We start from the raw sequence: 20,859 nt of genomic DNA, 5'->3' as shown, positions 1-20,859 counted from the left end.
ACGGCGTTATCGTGCGCTGCTCTGGTTTGCCAGAAGCGGCTTAGTCATGCTGGCCACATGACCCGGAAGCTGTACGCTGGCTCCCTCGGCCAATAAAGCGAGATGAGAGCCGCAACCCCAGAGTCGGCCACGACTGGGCCTAATGGTCAGGGGTCCCTTTACCTTCAGTTAATAGGAAAAGCAAGTAAGAGTGGGCACACACGGCGTGGAGGAAGAAAATGGATGGAGAAAGGTTGTTCTTCCTCTTTCACAATACCAAAACTTGGGGATACCAAATACACAATACCAAAACATGGCCAGCATGTCTTTAAAAAAAGGTTAAGACCAAGGTTTCCCAAACTTGAGTCTCCCGCTGTTTTGGGACTACAATTCCCATCATCCCCAACCGCTGCTCCTGCTGGGTAGGGATGATGGGAGTTATAATCTAAAAAAACAGCTGGTGACCTAAGTTTGGGAAACCCTGGTTTAGACAAATTCATGGAGGATAAGGTTATTGATCACTGCTGGCCACGATGGCGATGCTCTCCTGCCACTGCTGCAGGCAGAATTATTAACTACAGCTAACTTTTGGAGGTCCATTTTGAGTTCTTCTCCTTTGTTTTCTTGTATCCAGTGCCACGCCTCCCTTGTTCTGGTTTTCATTTAACAACTGGCAACTTATCACAGTAAACACACATCACTGTGAGAAACAGTAGGCACACATGAAGAACTTTATCCACCTAAAGATATGGTGAAATTCTCCTTGCCCCAAGTGGGCATGCAGTAATGTGTATGCGATTGAATGTGTTTGTAAAATGAAAATCTTTTCTACAGTCGGCCAAACTCAATGACCTTCAAAATACCCCCTCTGTATAAGCGAACATTTAGTAGGGCATTCAACCTCATAGCTTCATATGACCAAGGAGAAAACTTCCATAGTATTTTTTTCTTCCTGCAAGGTTCCAACAAAAAGAGTAAATAGAAAGTGCTGTGATATCGTTTTATTTGTTCTCTTTCACCAATCCCAACCCCCTTTTTCCTCCTGAGAAAGCAATATTTGTAGTTTCCAGAAGAACTGGGTTCAGAAAGACATTGCATTGTATTTCAAGTTATTGTGTTTGGTTTATACCAGCAACGGTTTTCTGTTTTGCAGGTGTGAGTTAGAGAACAAGAGGTAAGGTTTGATTGATTGTTCCCAATGAATTTGACCAGAGCAAGTTTCTTTGTTAAGATGTTTTAAGTGGTTTTCTGAGACATACGGTAAGAGAGAGAGAGCGAGAGAAAGAAAGAAAGAAAGTTTTTGTATGGGTTTTACATTGACCCCTGAAGGAAAATCATTTTCGGAAACATGTTGGGCATTAACAATAAACTTGGGTGGGGGCACATGGCCAACTTTTCTCTTATGTGCACTTGATAAAATGGTCATTCATATTCTCCACTCCAAGAAATGTCCATCAGTTACCCGTCTATTGCAGAGATTCCACTAAACGTGTGCATTATGGTCCAGAATTACCTGATTAAAAGCTTGACATTCCAACTTGCATTGGATACTGTCAGCACCATCAACAGCCTAACACAACTAGAATCCAGCAAGCCTGGCATCACCACATGGCATCTTTGGGCAGCTGCCAGTCCCCGTCCCCCACCTTACTTTTTAAATAAATAAATCTGGTGCTCAGGATTGAGTGCCTACCATCGTAATTCTCTCGTGCTGCCCCAAAGCAATGTTACATTGAAGTCATTGTGGGAAATTTAAATGGCAGCAGCCTGGCACCTCTCAGAGGAGATTTACTACTGGATAAACTTGCCAATGGGGAGGGGCACTAGCATAAGAGGAGCGCCACCACTATGCCAATGCCCCCCCCAAGGTATAATCCCTCCCTTTTCTGTATTATCCAGTCTGCATTTTAAATAGCAACAGGTTTAGGGCAATGTTGGTCCGTGTTATGCACAAAAACCTCTTCTCAGCTCGTGTCAAATTAGGGAGAAATTGTGCCCACCTCAAGTCTTGCTTGTAAATAAGGCATTTGTTTTCTTTTCTTTTAAATCACACTGGAATTTGTAAGCATGCCTGATTTACTGGGCATTTTTACATTCGGTTTCTTCCAGTAGCCACTGAATTCCATCTACCAGTCCACCCAACGTGGAAACTTCAATATCCTGAACCTGTAAAAGCCAAGAAAGAAGCAAATGTCAGTATCTTACACAAAGCTAAGGTGCTTGAGGTTTCAGCTTGATCGGCATGGAGCTGAAACAAGAGTTTGGATTTGATATCCCGCTGTATCACTACCCGAAGGAGTCTCAAAGCGGCTAATATTCTCCTTTCCCTTCCTCCCCCACAACAAACACTATGTGAGGTGAGTGGGGCTGAGAGATTTCAAAGAAGTGTGACTAGCCCAAGGTCACCCAGCAGCTGCATGTGGAGAAGCAGGGAAGCGAACCCGGTTCACCAGATTACGAGGCCACCGCTCTTAACCACTACACCACACTGGCCTGCTTTCTGCAGGCATTACCTTTGTGAGCGAACTTCCTGTGGGGTGAACTGTTTTACACCATTTATCTGGCAGGCATTGGCTCCACCAGTCACCAGCTAAAGCCTGCTTTCCCTTGGCAATGAACAACTCACGATGTACCTTAAGACTGCCAATCGGCAGCTGCATCTCTGCCTGTCCCACACCTGGTATCACATATGACATGTGAGCAGGTGAGCACAGTGCAGGGAAAATGCCCTTGTGGACTAAGTCTGGCCTACAGGCTGCTATAGACATACAGCCGTACCTTGGAAATCGAATGGAATCCGTTCCAGAAGACCGTGCGACTTTTAAAAACGTTCAGAAAACAAAGCATGGCTTCTGATTGGCTGCAGGAAGCTCCTGCAGCCAAGTAGACGCTGCGGAAGCCCTGTCGGACATTTGGGTTCCAAAAGAACGTTTGCAAACCAGAACACTCACTTCCGGGGTTGCGGCATTCAGGAGCCAAAACGTCCGAGTTCCAGGGTGTTCAGAATCCAAGATACGACTGTACAGTGGTACCTCAGGTTAAGAACTTAATTCATTCTGGAGGTCCATTCTTAACCTGGGGTACCACTTTAGCTAATGGGGCCTCCTGCTGCCGCTGCGCCGCCACTGCACAATTTCTGTTCTCATCCTGAAGCAAAATTCTTAACCCGAGGTACTATTTCTGGGTTAGCGGAGTCTGTAACCTGAAGTGTATGTAACCTGAAGCGTCTGTAACCGAAGATACCACTGTAATCCTTTGTTTAAAAAAAAAGCCATCCTAGGTACAGGCCAGTTCTGTAACCTACAGTTAAATTCTGTACAGATCTACTCAGAAGTCAGTCACATTGGGTTTAACAGGGATTACTCCCATATAACTGAGAATAGATTGGCAGCCCCAATTTACACCAGAACCTATTGTCAATCTGTTTCATAATTCCAAAAGTGGAATGCAGGCTGGGGCAGACACTTAAACAAAACAAACAATAGCAAAATAATAATAATAAATGCTACCATCCATGGCCGCGGGCCAAGCAGGTTCAGCTGCAGCTGATGTGCCATGTAAACACAAGGAATCCTTTCGATCTCAGCACAGGAAACGCAGGACAGGACAAGCAGTGGCCTATCTGTAGGGCCAAGGACTGGGTCAAGCATTGCTGCCAGCCAGTCAAATTCAAGTTGACGGTTGTTTCCTGCAAAAAGAGAATGAGGAAGATAAAGGCTTTGCCACCCTCTGCCAGCTGTACCCTAAAAGCTATGTTGGCATCATTCAGAAGCCCTTACGTTTATTTAGTTTGTAAAGGTTTTCATTGGTATAAAGCATATACACACAACTAACTATACAGAATACAACAGATCCCCCAACAGATTGGGTGGTATAATATAATTATTCCTTTTTGACCCACACAGAGCAAAGCTCCTTACTTTTATCAACCTCGGCATCTGCAGCATAGATGAACCCATCAATTTGTCTGCACATGTTTTTAACGGGCTCGATCAGATTGTAATGCGTTTTCCCATCAACACTGGACTCCGTAGAGAACATCTTGTTGACAGGATCAGTGTCCTCTTCCTTCGCTCTGAGTCTTTCCTTGCTGGAAAGAGAGGAGAGAAACCAGTTTCTTCAGATACTATGCACGAAGGAAGGGAGGAACTACGCAGAACTGAACTTGCTAAGGACTAGTGCCTTAAGAAAGAACAGTGTAGTCTTTTGTACACATCTAGGCAGTTCAAGCAGACGAACAATTCACAGGTCTACTCTGGCTCTTGGGGATCCAAGTTTCCACATTCCTGCTGAGTAAACAGAGCAAATGAGTCCATATCCCAGATTGTGGCCAAAGGTTTCCTTGGAATAAACTTGCAAAGAATAAGCACTTCTTGAAATGGGCTTGCTCTCCTCTTGAGACAATCCAATTAGTGTTTGAAAATTCCTGTGTGAATCTAGACGATGATAGAATCTAGAATTTTATTCTTTTGGGACAATCCTATCCCTGTTGGAATACCGTTACTCGAGAAGAAAAAAGCAAGCAAGCGAAAAACAGCACCTTGGATAACAACTTACCTAGTTTTTGTATACAATGTCAGAATGGTGAATTTCTGGCCATTCGAACGAAATGTGACCCCTGATCCTATCCCTGTTTGAAACAAAGAAAGAAGAAATGAAAGGCAAATAATTTGAGAGCTGGTAGGTTTTCAGAAGATCATATATGAATAATAATAATAATAATAATTTTATTATTTGAATCCTGTCCATCTGACTGGGTTGCACTCTGGTCAGGCAGCTTCCAATAAGTATAAAAGCATAATAAAACATCAAACATTAAAAATGGCCCCATACAGGGCTGCCTTCAGATGTATTCTAAAAGTTGTATGGTTATTTCCTCGACATCTGAAGGGAGGGTATTCCACTACCAAGAAGGCCCTCTGCCCGGTTCCCTCAGAGACAGCCTAGTGTGTCATTTGAAAGCATGAGCTTTAAATTCCCCAGATATAATAGATTGGCACTGATACTAGGCAAACTGAAGCAGCTGCTGTTTTAAGTGTCACAGACAACAGTGTGGGTTTTTTTGTTTTGTTTTTAAATTGTGCAATAAATTATTTAGGCTCTGCTTCAGAGAGGGACAGAAGGGCTTGTGTGAATTTTCCAATTCAGGTGCCGAAATAACTTGACCAACCTTGGCTTTGGGCATGTGGACAAATAGGCCAACTTGATCCTCTACTGCTTGGTCCTGTCAAATCCAGTTAAGTCCAGTCGTGGCCGACTCTGGGGTTGCGGCGCTCATCTTGCTTTACTGGCCGAGGGAGCTGGCGTACAGCTTCTGGGTCATGTGGCCAGCATGACTAAGCCGCTTCTGGCGAACGAGAGCAGCGCATGGAAACACCGTTCACCTTCCCGCTGGAGCAGTACCTATTTATCTACTTGCACTTTGATGTGCTTCCGAACTGCTAGGTTGGCAGGAGCAGGGACGGAGCAACAGGAGCTCACCCCGTTGCGGGGATTCGAACTGCCAGCCTTCTGATCGGCAAGTCCTAGACTCTGTGGTTTAACCCACAGCACCACCCGCGTCCCCTTGTCAAATCTTAGTCCTCCATTAATTCACAGAACCACCAACCTGGCCAGCATGCTTTAGGAGAGACAATGGGTCAGTGACAAGGCACAATACCTGGCACCTTCCGTCAGACCGGCCCAAGACATGACGCTCCCTGAGACAGCAAGACAACCCACTGGGCCATCAGCTGAATCATACTTTTTCAAAGGGTAGCTTGGGGTCTACAGGGGGCAGGCTGCATAAAACACACACACAAACCTCCGATCACTACCTCCCCACCAGCATTTGCCACCTGAAGCCTCTGCCTCTCTCTGCCTAACGGTAGGGCTGGTCCCACTCTGCCTCCAGCTGAACCACGTTCTGTAGCAGGGTCAGAAAACATCCCACACAGTATAAGAAGGCTTCAAATGTTCACCGTGGCCATTTTCGTTTGCTTGCTTAAAAGAAAAGAAAACGACGTTACCGTGCATTTGTCTAGAAGGTCTACCGGCCAGCGGCAAAATATGTGGGCTCGCCATCATTCTGTGCACCAAAGAGTCGTCCAGGTTTTCTAAGCCAGGCCCAAACATTGCAAAGCGAGGCTCTGCCTGCGTGATCAACGACTGTAGAAAGGAAGTGACGGATCCGTAATAGGGCCGGCTGGCTTTCGGACATCTTTTACGCCTGGAGTAACACTTCTTGTACCTGTGTAAAAATTAAAAAGCAACAACCCACCCCATAATAATGAAAACTGATTTCCAAATCTTAGGAGGAGTAAGGCAAGACTCAGCATGAGTTGAAGGGCCCCACACAAGAAACACACGAAAATGCTCAGTGCTGAGAACTCAGAGACCCCAACAGATTTTAATGATATACGAATGGGCAAGTATATAATTGATGCCAAGAGTTAAAGAATGTTTACAAAAAGAGGAGTAATTTTAGAATCAGGCTTTAGCATGAAATTGTACCTTTAAATTACTTATTACTGAAGAGTAGTCCATTAATTTATGCTATCATAAATCCTTTTCCTTTTTTTGTGTATATATATATATATATATATAATGGAGGCATTCAGCACAATCCTTCATATGCCTATAAAGACGTACATTACCTATATGGAATTTTAGAGGATACTTACGCAGCCATGTAGTCACATGAGGCAATATTATGAAGTTCAAAAATGGATTTATTAAATATGTTTGCATCAGGGACTGACTCCCAATCAATAGAATGACAGGAAGGAAGATCGCGGATGAGAAAATAACGCCATAGCAGGGGATCCTGGATTGTTAGCTTCCAGTAGTGGTTGGTGCTTCCCAAATTACTCAGATCTTTGGGTGTGAGGAAGGACATAATGTATAATTTCACATCTATCTGGAAAATAAAATTTAAATATTTATTCATAAATCATTTAGGAAACATAAAAACTTAACAGTAGTCCCTGACAAAATTTCCTCTTCACATATATAAGAATGCATATTTTAAAAACAAGGTTTACTGCAAAATATATGCTATCAGAACCAGGCAGATCTACACCATGCATATAGAACCCATGAATTCTCTGAAAGAATCTTGGGAATGGTAGTTTTCCCCTTACAGAGCTATAACTCCCAGCACCCTGAACAAACCGGAGTTACCAAGATTCTTTGGGGGAAGTCATATGCTTTAAATGTATGGTGTGAATCTGCCCAGCAATGGACCTCCACATAAAAATAATAATGGCATAATAATATATACAAATAAGTCCCTGATCTACCTAATAATGTCTCAAAACAGCCAGACATCTTTAATCACTGGATCCAGCAAGTATTAGAATTTAATCAAGGCTAGTGGTGCTAAACAGGGTGCCAGACATTTAATGCTTGGGTCCAGCAAGTGTGAAAAGCACATCAAGCCAAGTAATCGCCTGGGTGATGGACCATTAAGAGAGCAAAGGAAAGGGGTCTCTATGCAAGATGCCAAATGGGTGGGGCCCCTCCTCCAGCTCTCAGATAAGAACAAAATCCTGAGTTTGAGAGCACCTTTCACTGTGATTCGACCTAGAGGAAAAAGCTGCAGTCTGGAAAGGGAAGAAGAAAACCCACAGAAGATTTTTGCTGCAATCCAAGGCTGTGGTTATGGGGAAAACGAGACCCTTTTGTTCTGCAAACTCCTCTATCGTAGGCTCAGGTTGTATATAAACCCGATATCATAAGGACACCGCAATCTCAGCTGTGCCACATTCCCAAAAGGAAACACAGACCCTGGTTGAAAAGGCACTGGGACCCCCGGAGTCTCACAGCCCTCAAAGACTGGAATGGCACGCAGCAAAATATTGTTAGAAAAGTTGGGTGCCACTCCCACTCTCTGCATGATTCCAGGGGGTTCCAGGCACTCACTCAGGGTCTGTGTTCCTTTGGAGAATTGAAGTCATAACCGAGACTGTCGTAGCTTTGAGAAATATGCTTTATTCACCTGTTTACACCTTCAAGTGTGCATGGAGGGAGTCCAGATCTTACAGCATGGTCATTTCAAGAGGGGCTTGTTCCCCAAGCCATGGAGTCCAAGGCATTTATCCTAATTCTGCTGTTCCTAACAACTAAGCCTCCTTTATTCAGTTGCATTCTAATGGCCAACTCTTTTGGTGCTTTGAAGTACTAATGGTTAATCTCTCTCCCGCCAGGTGTCACCTAACAAAGGGGTTCCCCTTACTTCATCAGCACCGGTAGATTGACTGGGATTAAAGACTGGTACACACTTAGGACATTTACCCAGGTTTACTCTGGGTACGCGGGTGGCGCTGTGGGTTAAACCACAGAGCCTAAGACTTGCCGATCAGAAGGTCTGCGGTTCGAATCCCCGTGATGGGGTGAGCTCCCGTTGCTCGGTCCCTGCTCCTGCCAACCTAGCAGTTCGGAAGTACGTCAAAGTGCAAGTAGATAAATAGGTACCACTCCGGCGGGAAGGTAAATAGCGTTTCCATGCGGTGCTCTGGTTCGCCAGAAGTGGCTTAGTCATGCTGGCCACATGACCCAGAAGCTGTACGCCGGCTCCCTCGGCCAATAAAGCGAGATGAGCGTTGCAACCCCAGAGTCGGTCACGACTGGACCTAATGGTCAGGGGTCCCTTTACCTTTACCTCTTCACATGCTAATTGTTGATGCTCATAAGTCTACAGATTCCAATAAACATGGATCTTGATGACATTCTCAAGATACAGTCATTACACATAAACTCCTCAACCTCCTTGCATAACTCCCTTTCTAATACATAGAGACTGTCTTATAACATATCCCAGTTAGAACACAGAAATTTTACTTAAATCCTAATATTCACTAAACCTAAACATTTAGCACCACAGATCTTTATAATATTAAAGTAAAATAAAAATTGGAAAGTGCAAGTGCCAGGCGTCAAAGGGGCGGGGCCGTGAAGGGACCAATGGGAAGCCGAGCGAACAGGAAGCTCCGACGGGGAACTTTCGGCAACACTCGCCGTTCGCCTCGCTGGGATGCGCCAGGAGGGCTCGGGGCGGCGGCGCGCTTACCGGCAGGGCCTCCAAGGCGCTGGGCGTCGTCCTCTGCTTCTCCTCCTCCTCTTCCCCAGCGCGATCGTCGCTCTTCGGGAGCCTCCCCGGCTCCTGCTGCCCCCACTTACCGCGCAGGACGCGCAGGCTGCTTCGCAGGAGCGTCTCCAAGCTCTGCCACTCCCCGCCGCCCTGCGCCATCGCTCCGGCAACCCTCCCCGTCTCTTACTTAGCTACGATTCAGTACCCCTGGCCCTGCAGCAGCTGGGATCCTGCGCCCCTTGGCGTCGGAGCCCGGATCCCACCTGGAGGTGGGTCTCAGGAGGAGGAAAGCGGCGTCCGCGCAAAGGCGAAGCGCGCGGTAGCTCCCGGCGGCCGCTGCTTGCGCGCAAGTAAAGTCTGGCGAAGAAGCCGCGCCCCCCACCGGGATTCCACCTCCGGTTTGTTCCGGAGGCGTGGGAGGCACTCGGGCCACCTCCCCTCCAGTCCTGCTGGCAACTGCGCGCTGCTGCTCCGGATTCGTGGCCCGCGCCACATAGTCCTGGGTTAGCGCGCGAGCATTGCAAAAAGCCAAACCCCCGCCTATTAAGCATTCGCAGCCGCGTGGAAGTTCCAGAAGTCGTGGTGCAATAAAAATACGCTCCAAAGTACGCATGAATAGTGGTCAAGGGTGATGGGAGTTGTAGTCAGTAACATCCGCTGGTTGGCTACAGTGGACATGGAGCAAGCTTCGTTTTCTGCTGCTCCAAAGGGTAGGACACGAACCAATGGCTTAAAGTTGCGAGAAAGGAGTTAGCTCAATCGGCAGAGCATGAGACTCAAGTCTCGGGAATGTGGTTTCAAGCTCCACGTTGGGCAGAAAATTCATTGCAGGGGGTTGGACTGGTTCACCCTTGTCCTCCCTTCAAACTCTACAGTATTCTATGACATGGCAGGAGTCACCAACACTTCCACAAATCTATTCCATTCATTATCTCCCATCTGTTTCAAACACGTTAACCCATCCCATCCTCCCTACTTTTCCCCCTTCCATTTTTTGCCTCTCTCCATCTTTAAAAAGAACCAGCAGACTTGGATTTGAACATTGTGTCAAAATGATACAGAAGTGCTATCTGACCTAATTATGACTACAAAAATTACAATTGAAAAAAAAAAGACCTGGAAAAAGAGCTTCTATTGTTTTTGAATGGCTCAAAAAGGTCTTGTCTCTTGTGACAATGGCTAAATTAACCTACTATAGGAGAATGCAAACTGGCCCACTAAATTAATGGAGAAAGGAGTGTTCCTGGTATACTGGAATAATACAGTAAGTACAATGACAATGTACAACCTTACATTGTTTTCAATTTATTGAAATGTTTTTAGTTGGGTTTTCTTTTGCAATGATACATTTTTATTTATACAAACTTAAAAAATAAATAAAAAGCTTCCATTGCACACCAACCTTTTTTAAAAAGCCTAAATGTTGCAAGTGGAAGACAGTGATTTTCGAGGAGGAGCTGTCTGCCCTGCTGTCATCCCAAATTGTCCCTCCCATGTCAATTAGGCCCTCTAAAAACCTGGTGTAGGATGCAAGCATATATTTATTGTTAGCCCTGCCCTGCAGCATGCAACAGTTCCAAGGTGGGAATTAAACCATGTTAATGAATAAGCATTAAATGGGAAGGTTATTCTGTTCTCTTCCACCTAATCCACGTAGAAGAGGAAAGTATGAACAGGCAGCAAAATACAAAAAGGGTTGTCAAAGCACAAAACATCGCCAGAGCAGCCCAACAAGGACTGAGCGCATTCAGTGGCCACATGATGCTGAGTGGCTGGGAGAAGGAAATATTCTAGAAAAGGCAGACACCCAGAAAAAGAGCACTTCACTGAGACATTGCTGCAGTTTTCACTTCTCTGCTGGGGAGCAGAAATTCAGCAACACTGAAGTGACTCCAGATGTGGTAGCAACCCTATAACTCCTGCAAACATGGAAATGTCATCTAATTTTTATTTTGTATCCTTGTGTGCTGCTTATCTCTGTCCATGGGGCTGATGCCAAACTGGGTTTCCTCCAAAGTCTTAGGTATTTTCAATGGGTAAAATAATAATAATTATTAATAACAGCAATAATAATATATAACTGCAGCTACTTGGTAATCATTTTTAGTTATTTCTACGCAATTTCGCATGTGTTTTATGTACCAAGCAAAGCTAAATTATATGGATTTTAACCAGAACACCTTTCTTTGGTGCTGCTAACACAGCAGTTTGAATTCACTCCCCGCCCCAGCGCACTCCATTGTCTCTAGACGGATGCCAACAACTTAGGTTTACCTGAAACTCTACCTGGAGACCTATACTCTGTCGGCAACTGGAGCAGCTTCAGAAGGATTACTGTAAAGTAACTTGTACGGCAGTTTCGTAAACAGTACAGAAATTAAGTCAAGATATGCTCTGAAATGTTGTGTATTTGTTTAAAGGCACAAATTACACCTTCAGGTTTGCAAGGAGCTATACAAGGTTGCCCCCAGTTTTCTGGGCACACCATCCGCTTAAATCAGGGACAAGGAACTGCCAGCCTCTCTGCCAACCCCAGCCCACAACACCTTTCTACCTGGCCTCAGGTGCCTCCAGCTAGGCCCCAACCCCCTCCTCTGCAACTCCCTCCATCTCCTCTGCTGCAAGCCAGCCCCCTGCTTCCCAGTCCCTCCCTCATTCCGCTCAGCAAAAGCGATGGCTGCTGGGAGGAGAGTTGGGAAGCTCTAGTTGCCATTCTTTGTGGTCAGGCCTTCGAGCTCCCTGGTGTTTTCTTGTCTCTCAATTTTCTCCAGCAAAAGTCGAAGCTGCTGCAAGGAGAATGAGCCAGACAAGACACTGGGAATAGGTAGGGGAAGCATCCTTGGCACCTAACCCAACAAACATTCCTGTCGCTTCAGAACTTCCAAGGCCAACCGTGGTTAAGTGAAGATTTGGGGGAAGGGGAAAAAGTAATTTGTGGGGAGAAGGGAAAAAAAGCAGTGCTCTAACCACCCGTGTCATGTGGTCCCCAATGGATTATTTGCAAGGGAATGTAGCCTCTAAAAGGAAAAATAATGTGTGTCCCCCATTTCTCAGTGGCCTTAAGTCAATTAGGCAGAAAACTGCTTAAAATAGTCCAGTATGAGCTTTGCGTTTTTGGTATCCCAGTCATGCAGTCTCAACGGTCCTTCGCACACAGTTATGTATTTCAGGAGCACTTTCTCTCCCGTCTCTCGATGGTCCAGAACTTCGCTCTGTGAGCTTCCGGGTTGCTCCCTGCTCGATCCTGCCTCTACGCTTCGACTTCGTTCCTTAACTTCTCTGCAGTACTTCAGTCCCCAGTAGCACATTTCTCCACAGTACATCATAGCCAGCAGGTGGGTGTCGCTAAATATGCCTGCCAAAGGTAGGGAAGAGAAGCAGCTGAAGGTGAGATATATATATATATATATATATATATAAATAAATAAAACAAAAGTCAGCATTTAGTTGAATTATTCTGTCCCTCTTCACAAGTTCTGTAGTGTGCAGCATAAATTTCCCAAGATACTGGTCACAGGTGGCTTATTCCAACTGGGATACCAATGTAGTTCTTGTGGAAAGTGGAGTGTGCAAGCCAGCGGCCCATGCATGGAACAGTAAACCATGGTTTAGCATTGTGCCTGATCTGGGCTCAAGTGTGGGTGTAAGAGGTCCATTGACAAAAATCTCACAACTTACTCAAGGGTGATACTTTTTTAGACTGTGATAAAAGAAACAAAAATAAGCTTATTGTCGCATCAACTGTGTTCTTTTGCTTTCCTGTTAGGATCATTTAATGTAGAAGATAAGGCAGGTAGTAATATATATCCTTTACTTGTTCCTATTTGGTTTCTCAATCAGTTGAGAATGCTTTCTTCCTACTTAACCAACCACCTCCTAAGGTAGGCAAAAAATAATCAAAATTATAGATGGGGCCTATGGAGGGAAAGATAATGGGTGGCTTAAGACAGTTTATATCCAAGATTATCTTTGATTTGTGGTTCTTTAAAACAACCCCTCTAAAAGAAAAGTAGACCCAAAAAGCACCATACGGAATATTTACCTTCATGTATTAATCTAGCCGTGTCTGTGTCTTGAAACACAAAGTCCTCAATGGGGTGATCAGAACATCTGAACTCAAGCATCTTCACCAAGTACTGGATTCCTTCATTAAGAAACTGAAGGAGAAAATATAAGCACTGTATTTTATGTATTTAGTCTCAAACATCATTTCCACATTCTGAAAAAATGTCCCCCGCCCGCCCGCTTCTTCTAGTCACAAAGCTGAAAAAACAGTACTAAATATGACAAACAGGACTCAGTCATGGCATGAGAGCCGTCGGGTGCAAAAGAACCGCTTAATTTACACAACTCCTAAAGAAGGCAAACACAAGCTGTTGCTTTAATACTGAGCCAGGCGACTGGACTTTACAGCGCAGAATTATCTACACTGATTGGCAGTAGCTGTCTGGTGTCTCAGGGCTGGGCAAGACTCCTGTCAATGGCAAAGATTGAACCTGGACCTTCTGAATACAAAATACGGGGTCTACCATTGAGGTACAGTCCTTTACCTAAGTCAGGTAACCTTTCAAACCTCTCTCGTATACTAAGGAAAAGAGACAAACATTAAATTGTAAATTAAATCTGGACGAAGATTGGCAGGATCTATGCAATCCTAAACATGCTGGGCTTTATTTACCAAGTTTGCACGACGTCAACTGACAGAGCAATCCTAACCCTGGCTGGGCAGCAACAAAGCATGATGGACTGTTGTAGCCATGGCTGTATCCGCAGTCCTGCTGCTCTGCTGGGCAGGACTGAAGGCAAAACCTTGCTCTCTCCGCCGTTGTCTCAAAACAGATGGGTGCCAACAACAACTTTTTAAGCAGAAAGGGATTTACCTTTTTGAACAAATCGGTCTTATTCATCAACCCCTCCTTCCTTCCTTTCACCGTGTGGCAAAACATGTAGAGTAAGGCTCCTCTCCTCCAGTAAAGACATTCCAGCAGTTCTACACCAAGCACTGCGAGTGGCTGGAAATGAATAAATAAATCAGATATCCACATTAAGATGCCTAAACCTTGAATAAAAAGGGCAAACATAGCATATTTGGAAATGAGTTGGTGGAATGAGTTTGAGGTTTTTTTAAAAAATAGTGTTTCATATCTTTTAATATGAATGTCTCCAAAAGGCATGAAACAAATCAGATTTGTATGCTGTATCCACACTCTCGGGGATTCAGATTCACAAGACACAGGAAACCCAACTGTTTGTAGAACTACATATATTGAACAGAGCTGACTGGGTGCATAACTAAAACTCTTCCACACGCAAAGCCTGTCTCAATTTATTTCCCCCCTGGGCTTCCCTCATTGCATTATCTCCATTATATTCAAACACCTCAGGTTACAAACACTTTGGGTTACAGACTCCTCTTTTACTGTGGCGAAATAAAACAGGCAGGCAGGGTTCTATCAGAATGGGTGCAATCCAATGTGTCCTTGAGCAAATCTTACTACAATGAAACTTACTTCTGCATGAAACATGCATAGGATTTGTGTCACACTGCCTTCCAGTAATCTAGCTAATGAGTAGAAATGCACTGAGGTAAAATTATAAGCAACAGGTGCTTATTTTTAAATGTATAATTTCATTTTCTTTTATTAAAATTCAATCTTAAGGCAACTCAATGGGTGGTATTTAACTAAGTTTTACTCAGAGTAGAGCCACTGAAATTCATGAACATAACCAGGTGAGTTTCATTAATTTCAGCAGGAAATTACTCAGAATAAAACTTAGCTAAATAGCACCATAAAACTTTAAATTAGGTTATGTTGCCTTTATTTAGATGCAGGCCACTGTATTGCATTATCCTCTCACATCTTAGGGACACCACCACCAAAACAAAAATTCTGGCTTCAGGCCTGACAACAGTGAATTTCGCTAAATAAAAGTTAACACAGTTCAACACAACCACCGGGTGTCAAGTCAGTACTTATTGCTGATAATACCACTGGATGCTATAGGCTGAAAAATTCAAAACAAAGAAAATGGGAATACAATCTGAGCAGAGACACTGAAGGTAAGAAGGCTTAGAGGTTGTTTTTGTGTGTTACATGAAATTTAAAGAAATACAGGCAAATGAGACTTAACACTTGGTACTCACTTCTTGAGATGTACCGCTTTCATCGATCATGATCTCTGGCTCTGAAAGTGCGTTGATTAGATCCTCAACTTTCTGCAAAGAGGACTCCTCTGGAAAGTCTTCATCGACAAGCTGGTTCTCCTCAAAATATGTGATATCCAGGACGGCCTTGGAAAAGGTGGAATAATATCAGCACCACAATCTGCAACCTGTTCCGTCCTTCCTAGTTGACCGTTCACCTTGTCCAAGTAAGCTCTGAGTAGTACTATGTTAATAGTAGGTCACGAAGAGTCGGACACGACTAAACGACTAAACAAAGCACCGTATTTTTCGCTCTATAGGACGCACCGGACCATAGGACTCACCGGACCATAGGAGGGGGAGAACAGGGGGAAAAAATTCTCCCCCTCTCTGCTCAGCACCCCTTCAGTGAAGCAGTAGGAGAAACGGAGCCCCTTCCATTTCTCCTCTCGCTTCGCTGAAGGGGCGCTGCGCAGAGAGGGAAAACTGTGCAGCGCCTCTCCAGCGAAGTGAAGCCTGGAGAGCAAGAGTGTGCACCGACCCATCTCGCTCTCCAGGCTTCAGGCAGCTATCCGCAAGCCTTTGGAGCGCAGCGGGAACTCCTGCTGCGCTCCGAAGGCTTGTGGATAGCTGCCTGAAGCCCCCGGAGCGCAGCCTTCGAAGCCTCTGCAGAGCAGCAGGGTGCCTTCACCCCGCTGCCCTGCAGAGGCTTTGTGCAGCCATCCCCAAGCTAGAACAGTGAGACGGAGCGCTGCGCAGTGCTCCGTCTCACTGTTCTGGCTTCGGGGACATCCATTGGAGCCTCCGCAGGGCAGGGGGGTTTGTTTTGCGCAGCTAACCCCAAGCTAGAACAGCGAGATGGAGGGCTGCGCAGCGCTCCGTCTCCCTGTTCTGGCTTTGGGCTTAGCCGCGCAGCCTGCATTCGCTCTATAGGACGCACACACATTTCCCCTTAATTTTTGGAGGGGGGAAAAGTGCGTCCTATAGAGCGAAAAATACGGTACCATGTTAAGGCAACTTTCTAAGAAGGGGATTGAAAGCAAGTCCCTTTTACACTCCCCCCTCTCCCCTGACCAGACTGCAAGGATTTTTAAACCAGAAGTTTACAAACCACAGTGCAAAGGATGGATTTGCTAATGCCAGCACTGGGCTGGATTCAACCTGTACAAGTATTTTCATTGCTGTATCCTGTAATCCCTTTCCGAAGATCAGGATAGCATGTTAGCGGGGGGGGGGGGCGGAACATGCATCACTGATCATTGGAAGACCACATTTACCTTCAACACTTCCAGGTCACCAATATCTTCTCTGTAACCTCAGAATTTGAAAATTAAGCATCCTGTGGTGGATATTAGCATAATAGGTCTGCTATTATTCTCTGCCTTGACAAATATACTGATGCAATGAATCAGCTCAGCACCTCAGTTTTAAGGCTGTTCTGGAAGGGGTCAACTTCAGTGGTATAAGACATGTTTTACAAGCAGAAGGTCTCAGCTTCAGTCTTTGGCATTTCCAGTAAAAAAGGGATTAGGTTCTAGGTGGTAAGAAAGACCTTGTAATGTTGCTCCAATCGGAGTGGGCAAAGCTTGACTTTATCAATAAAAGCCTGATAAGGCAGTTTCCTATGTGCCTGCTCTACGCTGGCAAGAATTTGTGCTAGCAAGTATTGCTGTGTTTATCAACCACTGTCTTAAGTCATCTCACTTATATCTGGGGCAAGCAGTCTGAGCAAATCTAAGAACATTGAAGGTCAGAAGTTATCATGTTATGGCTATATAACCTGTCAGGGAACTGCCATCGGTTCAGGAGGGAGAGAGGAAAAGCCGGATGGATTACAGAGAGAGCCCCCAAAGATTGTGGAAAGCAGCTCCTCCTCGGCGGGGGAGTGGAGAGGAGCTGCAGGGTTCGGAGGAGACGAGGCATTGCCAGGACACCTTGCCCAGGCAAAGCGGGGAGGGGAGAGGTCCACTGTTACCCACGCCCTCCTTGCGCAGTAAGGTTTCGTGCAGAGAGGGGAGGTGCAGACTGGGCGTCAAGAAATTACTTTGCTGGGGAAAGTTTAAGCCCAGCCCACTCACAGATTCTGCCTGTGAATAAGTTAGCCACGGGAGAGTGGCGCTCCGGACAGATAAAGTTTATTTTGCATCAAAAGCAAGGCTTCACAGCCGAGCAGGGAGGTACTTGTCTGCTTGCTCTCGAGCAACCCCTTGGAAACCTAACATAACCGTATCCAGTGCTTTTTTTCTTTAAAAAAATGTTTAGGGGTACTCTCTTTTTGACTCAAGAAAATCACCATTTTTATAGTTCAAATCGGGAAAAATAAATACAGTAAATGGACAAAAGTACAAAGATTCACAAAATGTTTAGGGGTATGCGTCCGTCCGTCCCCCGAAAAAAAGCACTGACCATATCAAGCCCTCTTAATTTCTTTAAAATAAAATTAGAAAATTAAACAGTAACAGTAACTAGAATATATAACTGCTCTACAGTTTAAGCCACAGAAAGATCAAGGCAGAAAACTGCATTTAAGCAAATTTACTAAGTCAATGGAATCACAAACGTAAGCTCATCTTAATCACCATTAAGCTAGTTTTTTATTTGTGTCACTGAAATTTGACAACAGCACCTCAGTTTATACATACAAAATAGGGTAAATAAATAAATAAATAAATAAAAATAATATTTATATCACACCCATAAACTAGTTCATGGACTGCCCTGTCTGTTCCTTTAAACATAAAACTCTAAGATGTATTCACAGTGCTATTAACCTTAACCCCATTCCAGTTTAACCACAAACAAGCATTTATTTCATATTGACTTTCACTGGGAAATTCTCTTATTCGCCAGTAGAAACCATATTACAGTTCACATATTATGAATCCTATTGTCCAAGCATGCTTAAAATTGCAGCCTAAAGAGCCGAAAATTCATCACTGCACAGTACCTGCGTATAAAGTTGCAAGAGTTTGGAAAGTGTGCCATTTTCTCCAGGTTGGTTACAAAGGTCCGTCAAGTTTTCCAGTGTAGCAGAAGCTTGCATTAAGAAGGGATCTGTTGATGAAAAGAGACAAAGACCTTATCAAAACACAATCCATATAAGACAGTATTTCCCCCACAAACATCATTGAGATATTACAGTATTCAGAACCTGTAAAACATTAGTGGTTCATGCAAAAGCTTCTGCACGACCCAATCCTGAACCACAGGGGTGCAAAAGTTTCCATGCGGCCCAGAGTCCCCAATGTGGGGATCGAAGCAACAGTCTCATACTGAGCTACAAAGGTGCCACAAAAAACTTGCCTGGCTAGTACAACAATCCATTCGATTTTTTAACCCTTTCTGTATCCATGACCCCCAAGAAATTAGAAGGGGCTCAACTGTGATACAGAACCCCAACCCCAAAACCATCACAACATAGATAATGAATGAGAAACCCTTTACAAATCCAGGAGAAGGCAGCTGCTCTCAGTGGCAGAGCACCTCCTTTGCATGCCAAGGCCTCAGCTTCATCCAGTTAGGTGCCTTCGACTGAATCCATCGGAGAGCCGCTGCCAGCCAGTGTTGGCAACAACAAACCATATGTGCCCATGGTGTGGATCAGGCAGTTTCCTACGTCCTTACGTTTGCAATCCTATGCAGACCTAGACATCTAATCTGAGGAGACGGCCTTGCTTCTGGTTGCACCTCCATGGGCATATACAGGTTTGATGAGGTCGTAAGCTACTGAAGGTAGCAGGGCACTTTATATGTCCAGCTGTCCTTTGTCAGCAACAATTTGTCGCTGCTTTTTGTGTTGAATATATACTATATGGTAATTAATGGATCTAATAGGTATCTAAAGCCATTTGCACGTTGCCATGCAACCAGTGCAATAAAGGTCCGTATAGTTAAAAGCTATGGTTTTCCCAGTAGTGATGTATGGAAGTGAGAGCTGGACCATAAAGAAGGCTGATCGCCAAAGAATTGATGCTTTTGAATTATGGTGCTGGAGGAGACACTTCAGAGTCCCATGGACTGCAAGAAGATCAAACCTATTCATTCTTAAGGAAATCAGCCCTGAGTCTCACTGGAAGGACAGATCGTGAAGCTGAGGCTCCAATACTTTGGCCACCTCATGAGAAGAGAAGACTCCCTGGAAAAGACCCTGATGTTGGGAAAGACGGAGGGCACAAGGAGAAGGGGACGACAGAGGACGAGATGGTTGGACACCCTATATATAAAGGTAAAGGGAACCCTGACCATTAGGTCCAGTTGTGACCGATTCGGGTTGCGGTGCTCATCTCGCTTTATTGGCCGAGGGAGCTGGCGTGCAGCTTCCAGATCATGTGGCCAGCATGACTAAGACGCTTCTGGCGAGCCAGAGCAGCACACAGAAACGCCGTTTACCTTCCCGCCAGAGCGGTACCTATTTATCTACTTGCACTTTGTGCTTTTGAACTGCTAGGCTGGCAGGAGCTGGGACCTTAGCAACAGGCACTCACCCCGTTGCGGGGATTCGAACCGCCGACCTTCTGATCGGCAAGTCCTAGGCTCTGTGGTTTAACCCACAGTGCCACCCGCATCCCAACCCTATATACAGAAATGAGCAAACTAGTGATATTTTAGGGAGCAGGCTAGCAGGCGGGGCCCATTACTTACATCATAGGAACCTACACAACACAAAACACTGTTGCTGTATCTAGGTTTTATTTTATTTGTGTGTTTTTTCTTATATTTTGGAAATGTACACCCAGTTTTTTACCTTTTTTTGCAGGCCCCCAAGAGAGTGGGGCCCTAAGCTATAGCTTGCTTAGCTTATACGTAAATCCGGCACTGGGCACATACCCCACAAATGCTGTCGGCGGCGAAAAAACCCAAGAAATGGGAGGTTTTTAATTAAGAAAAAACATACCCTAAAACCAAGGACCGCCCAATTAAGCTTAAAAGGGAGAGTGGGAGGCTCAATGCAAACAGGAAGCGCTTCTTCCCCGCAGCGGGTTTCGCAGTTTTAACCACCCCGCTCTTACCCTCGGCGGCTTCTTCGCTTTGGCTCGAGCGCTGCAGCCTTCCTTTGAGCGCCGCAAGCCGCAGCCGCAGCTCGGCAGCGAAACCTGCCCCGGCCATCTGGAACGCGCGGAGCTCGCCTCCCAGGTCCGGACTGGCAGCTGCTACGCAGACCACGCCTCTTTCTTTCTTTTCCTCGTCACGTGATATGCTCCAGCCCAGAGAAGGAGGTGGAGGATCGCGCCGCGGAGGCTTTGTAGCCGCGAGAGATGGGAAAAGTATAGAGGTGGTCAACTTGCCTGGATTCCTGGGTTTTAAAACCGCTGAGGCCACTTCCGGGTTTTGGGACGCGCACGCGCACATCCCCAGCCATCGATACTGCAGATCTTGGTCCGGATTTAATTCACAGTGGAGCGTTTGTCTCTTTTCCTTTACAAGATCGGTTTGAAAGGTGACCTGACTGTAGGTCTAAAAGGACTATACCGCCTTTTTTGGGGGGGGGGAGTTGTTGTAAAGTCAGCAGCCCATTTGCACCCATCAGCTCTGGCGCCAGGACAGGGTCCTGTTTGTTTTTTGATCTTTTGAGTTTGGAAGTAAGAAAAACAAACTTGAACGCTCTTTCAAAATGGGGGAATGACGTTCACAGCCTAAATATATAAAATGAACAGCACTTAATTCC

At 45.2% G+C, this 20,859-nt stretch overlaps 2 protein-coding genes across 3 annotated transcripts; both read right to left on the bottom strand.

Annotated features, from left to right (window-relative positions):
- Positions 1 to 965: 965 nt before the first annotated feature.
- On the bottom strand, positions 966 to 9,570 carry LOC128423234 (F-box only protein 4-like). The gene is made up of 7 exons (XM_053408159.1): positions 9,029 to 9,570; positions 6,642 to 6,877; positions 5,988 to 6,208; positions 4,537 to 4,609; positions 3,900 to 4,069; positions 3,489 to 3,667; positions 966 to 2,145 (listed from the first exon to the last, which is right to left on the bottom strand). Exons 1-7 carry the CDS (start codon positions 9,206 to 9,208, stop codon positions 2,056 to 2,058), a joined length of 1,149 nt encoding a protein of 382 aa, XP_053264134.1. The 5' UTR covers positions 9,209 to 9,570; the 3' UTR covers positions 966 to 2,055.
- A 768-nt stretch (positions 9,571 to 10,338) lies between these two features.
- RIMOC1 (RAB7A interacting MON1-CCZ1 complex subunit 1) lies at positions 10,339 to 20,558 on the bottom strand. Of its 2 annotated transcripts, XR_008332705.1 has the most exons (7): positions 20,204 to 20,558; positions 18,142 to 18,248; positions 15,195 to 15,341; positions 13,930 to 14,061; positions 13,092 to 13,206; positions 11,942 to 12,404; positions 10,339 to 11,895 (listed from the first exon to the last, which is right to left on the bottom strand). XR_008332705.1 is itself a non-coding variant. In XM_053408160.1 (6 exons), the coding sequence occupies exons 1-6, from the start codon at positions 20,541 to 20,543 to the stop codon at positions 12,118 to 12,120; spliced, it is 1,128 nt and encodes a 375-aa protein (XP_053264135.1). In that variant the 5' UTR covers positions 20,544 to 20,558; the 3' UTR covers positions 10,339 to 12,117. The 2 variants fall into 2 exon arrangements, 1 of the variants encoding a protein (XP_053264135.1); XM_053408160.1 differs by having other exon boundaries at positions 10,339 to 12,404.
- Between the last annotated feature and the right edge of the window lie 301 nt (positions 20,559 to 20,859).

This window comes from Podarcis raffonei, chromosome 11, assembly GCF_027172205.1.
Source record: "Podarcis raffonei isolate rPodRaf1 chromosome 11, rPodRaf1.pri, whole genome shotgun sequence".
Classification (NCBI taxonomy): Eukaryota; Metazoa; Chordata; class Lepidosauria; order Squamata; family Lacertidae; genus Podarcis; species Podarcis raffonei.
Note: the sequence above shows the minus strand (reverse complement) of the source record. Positions and strands in the feature narration are given on the sequence as shown.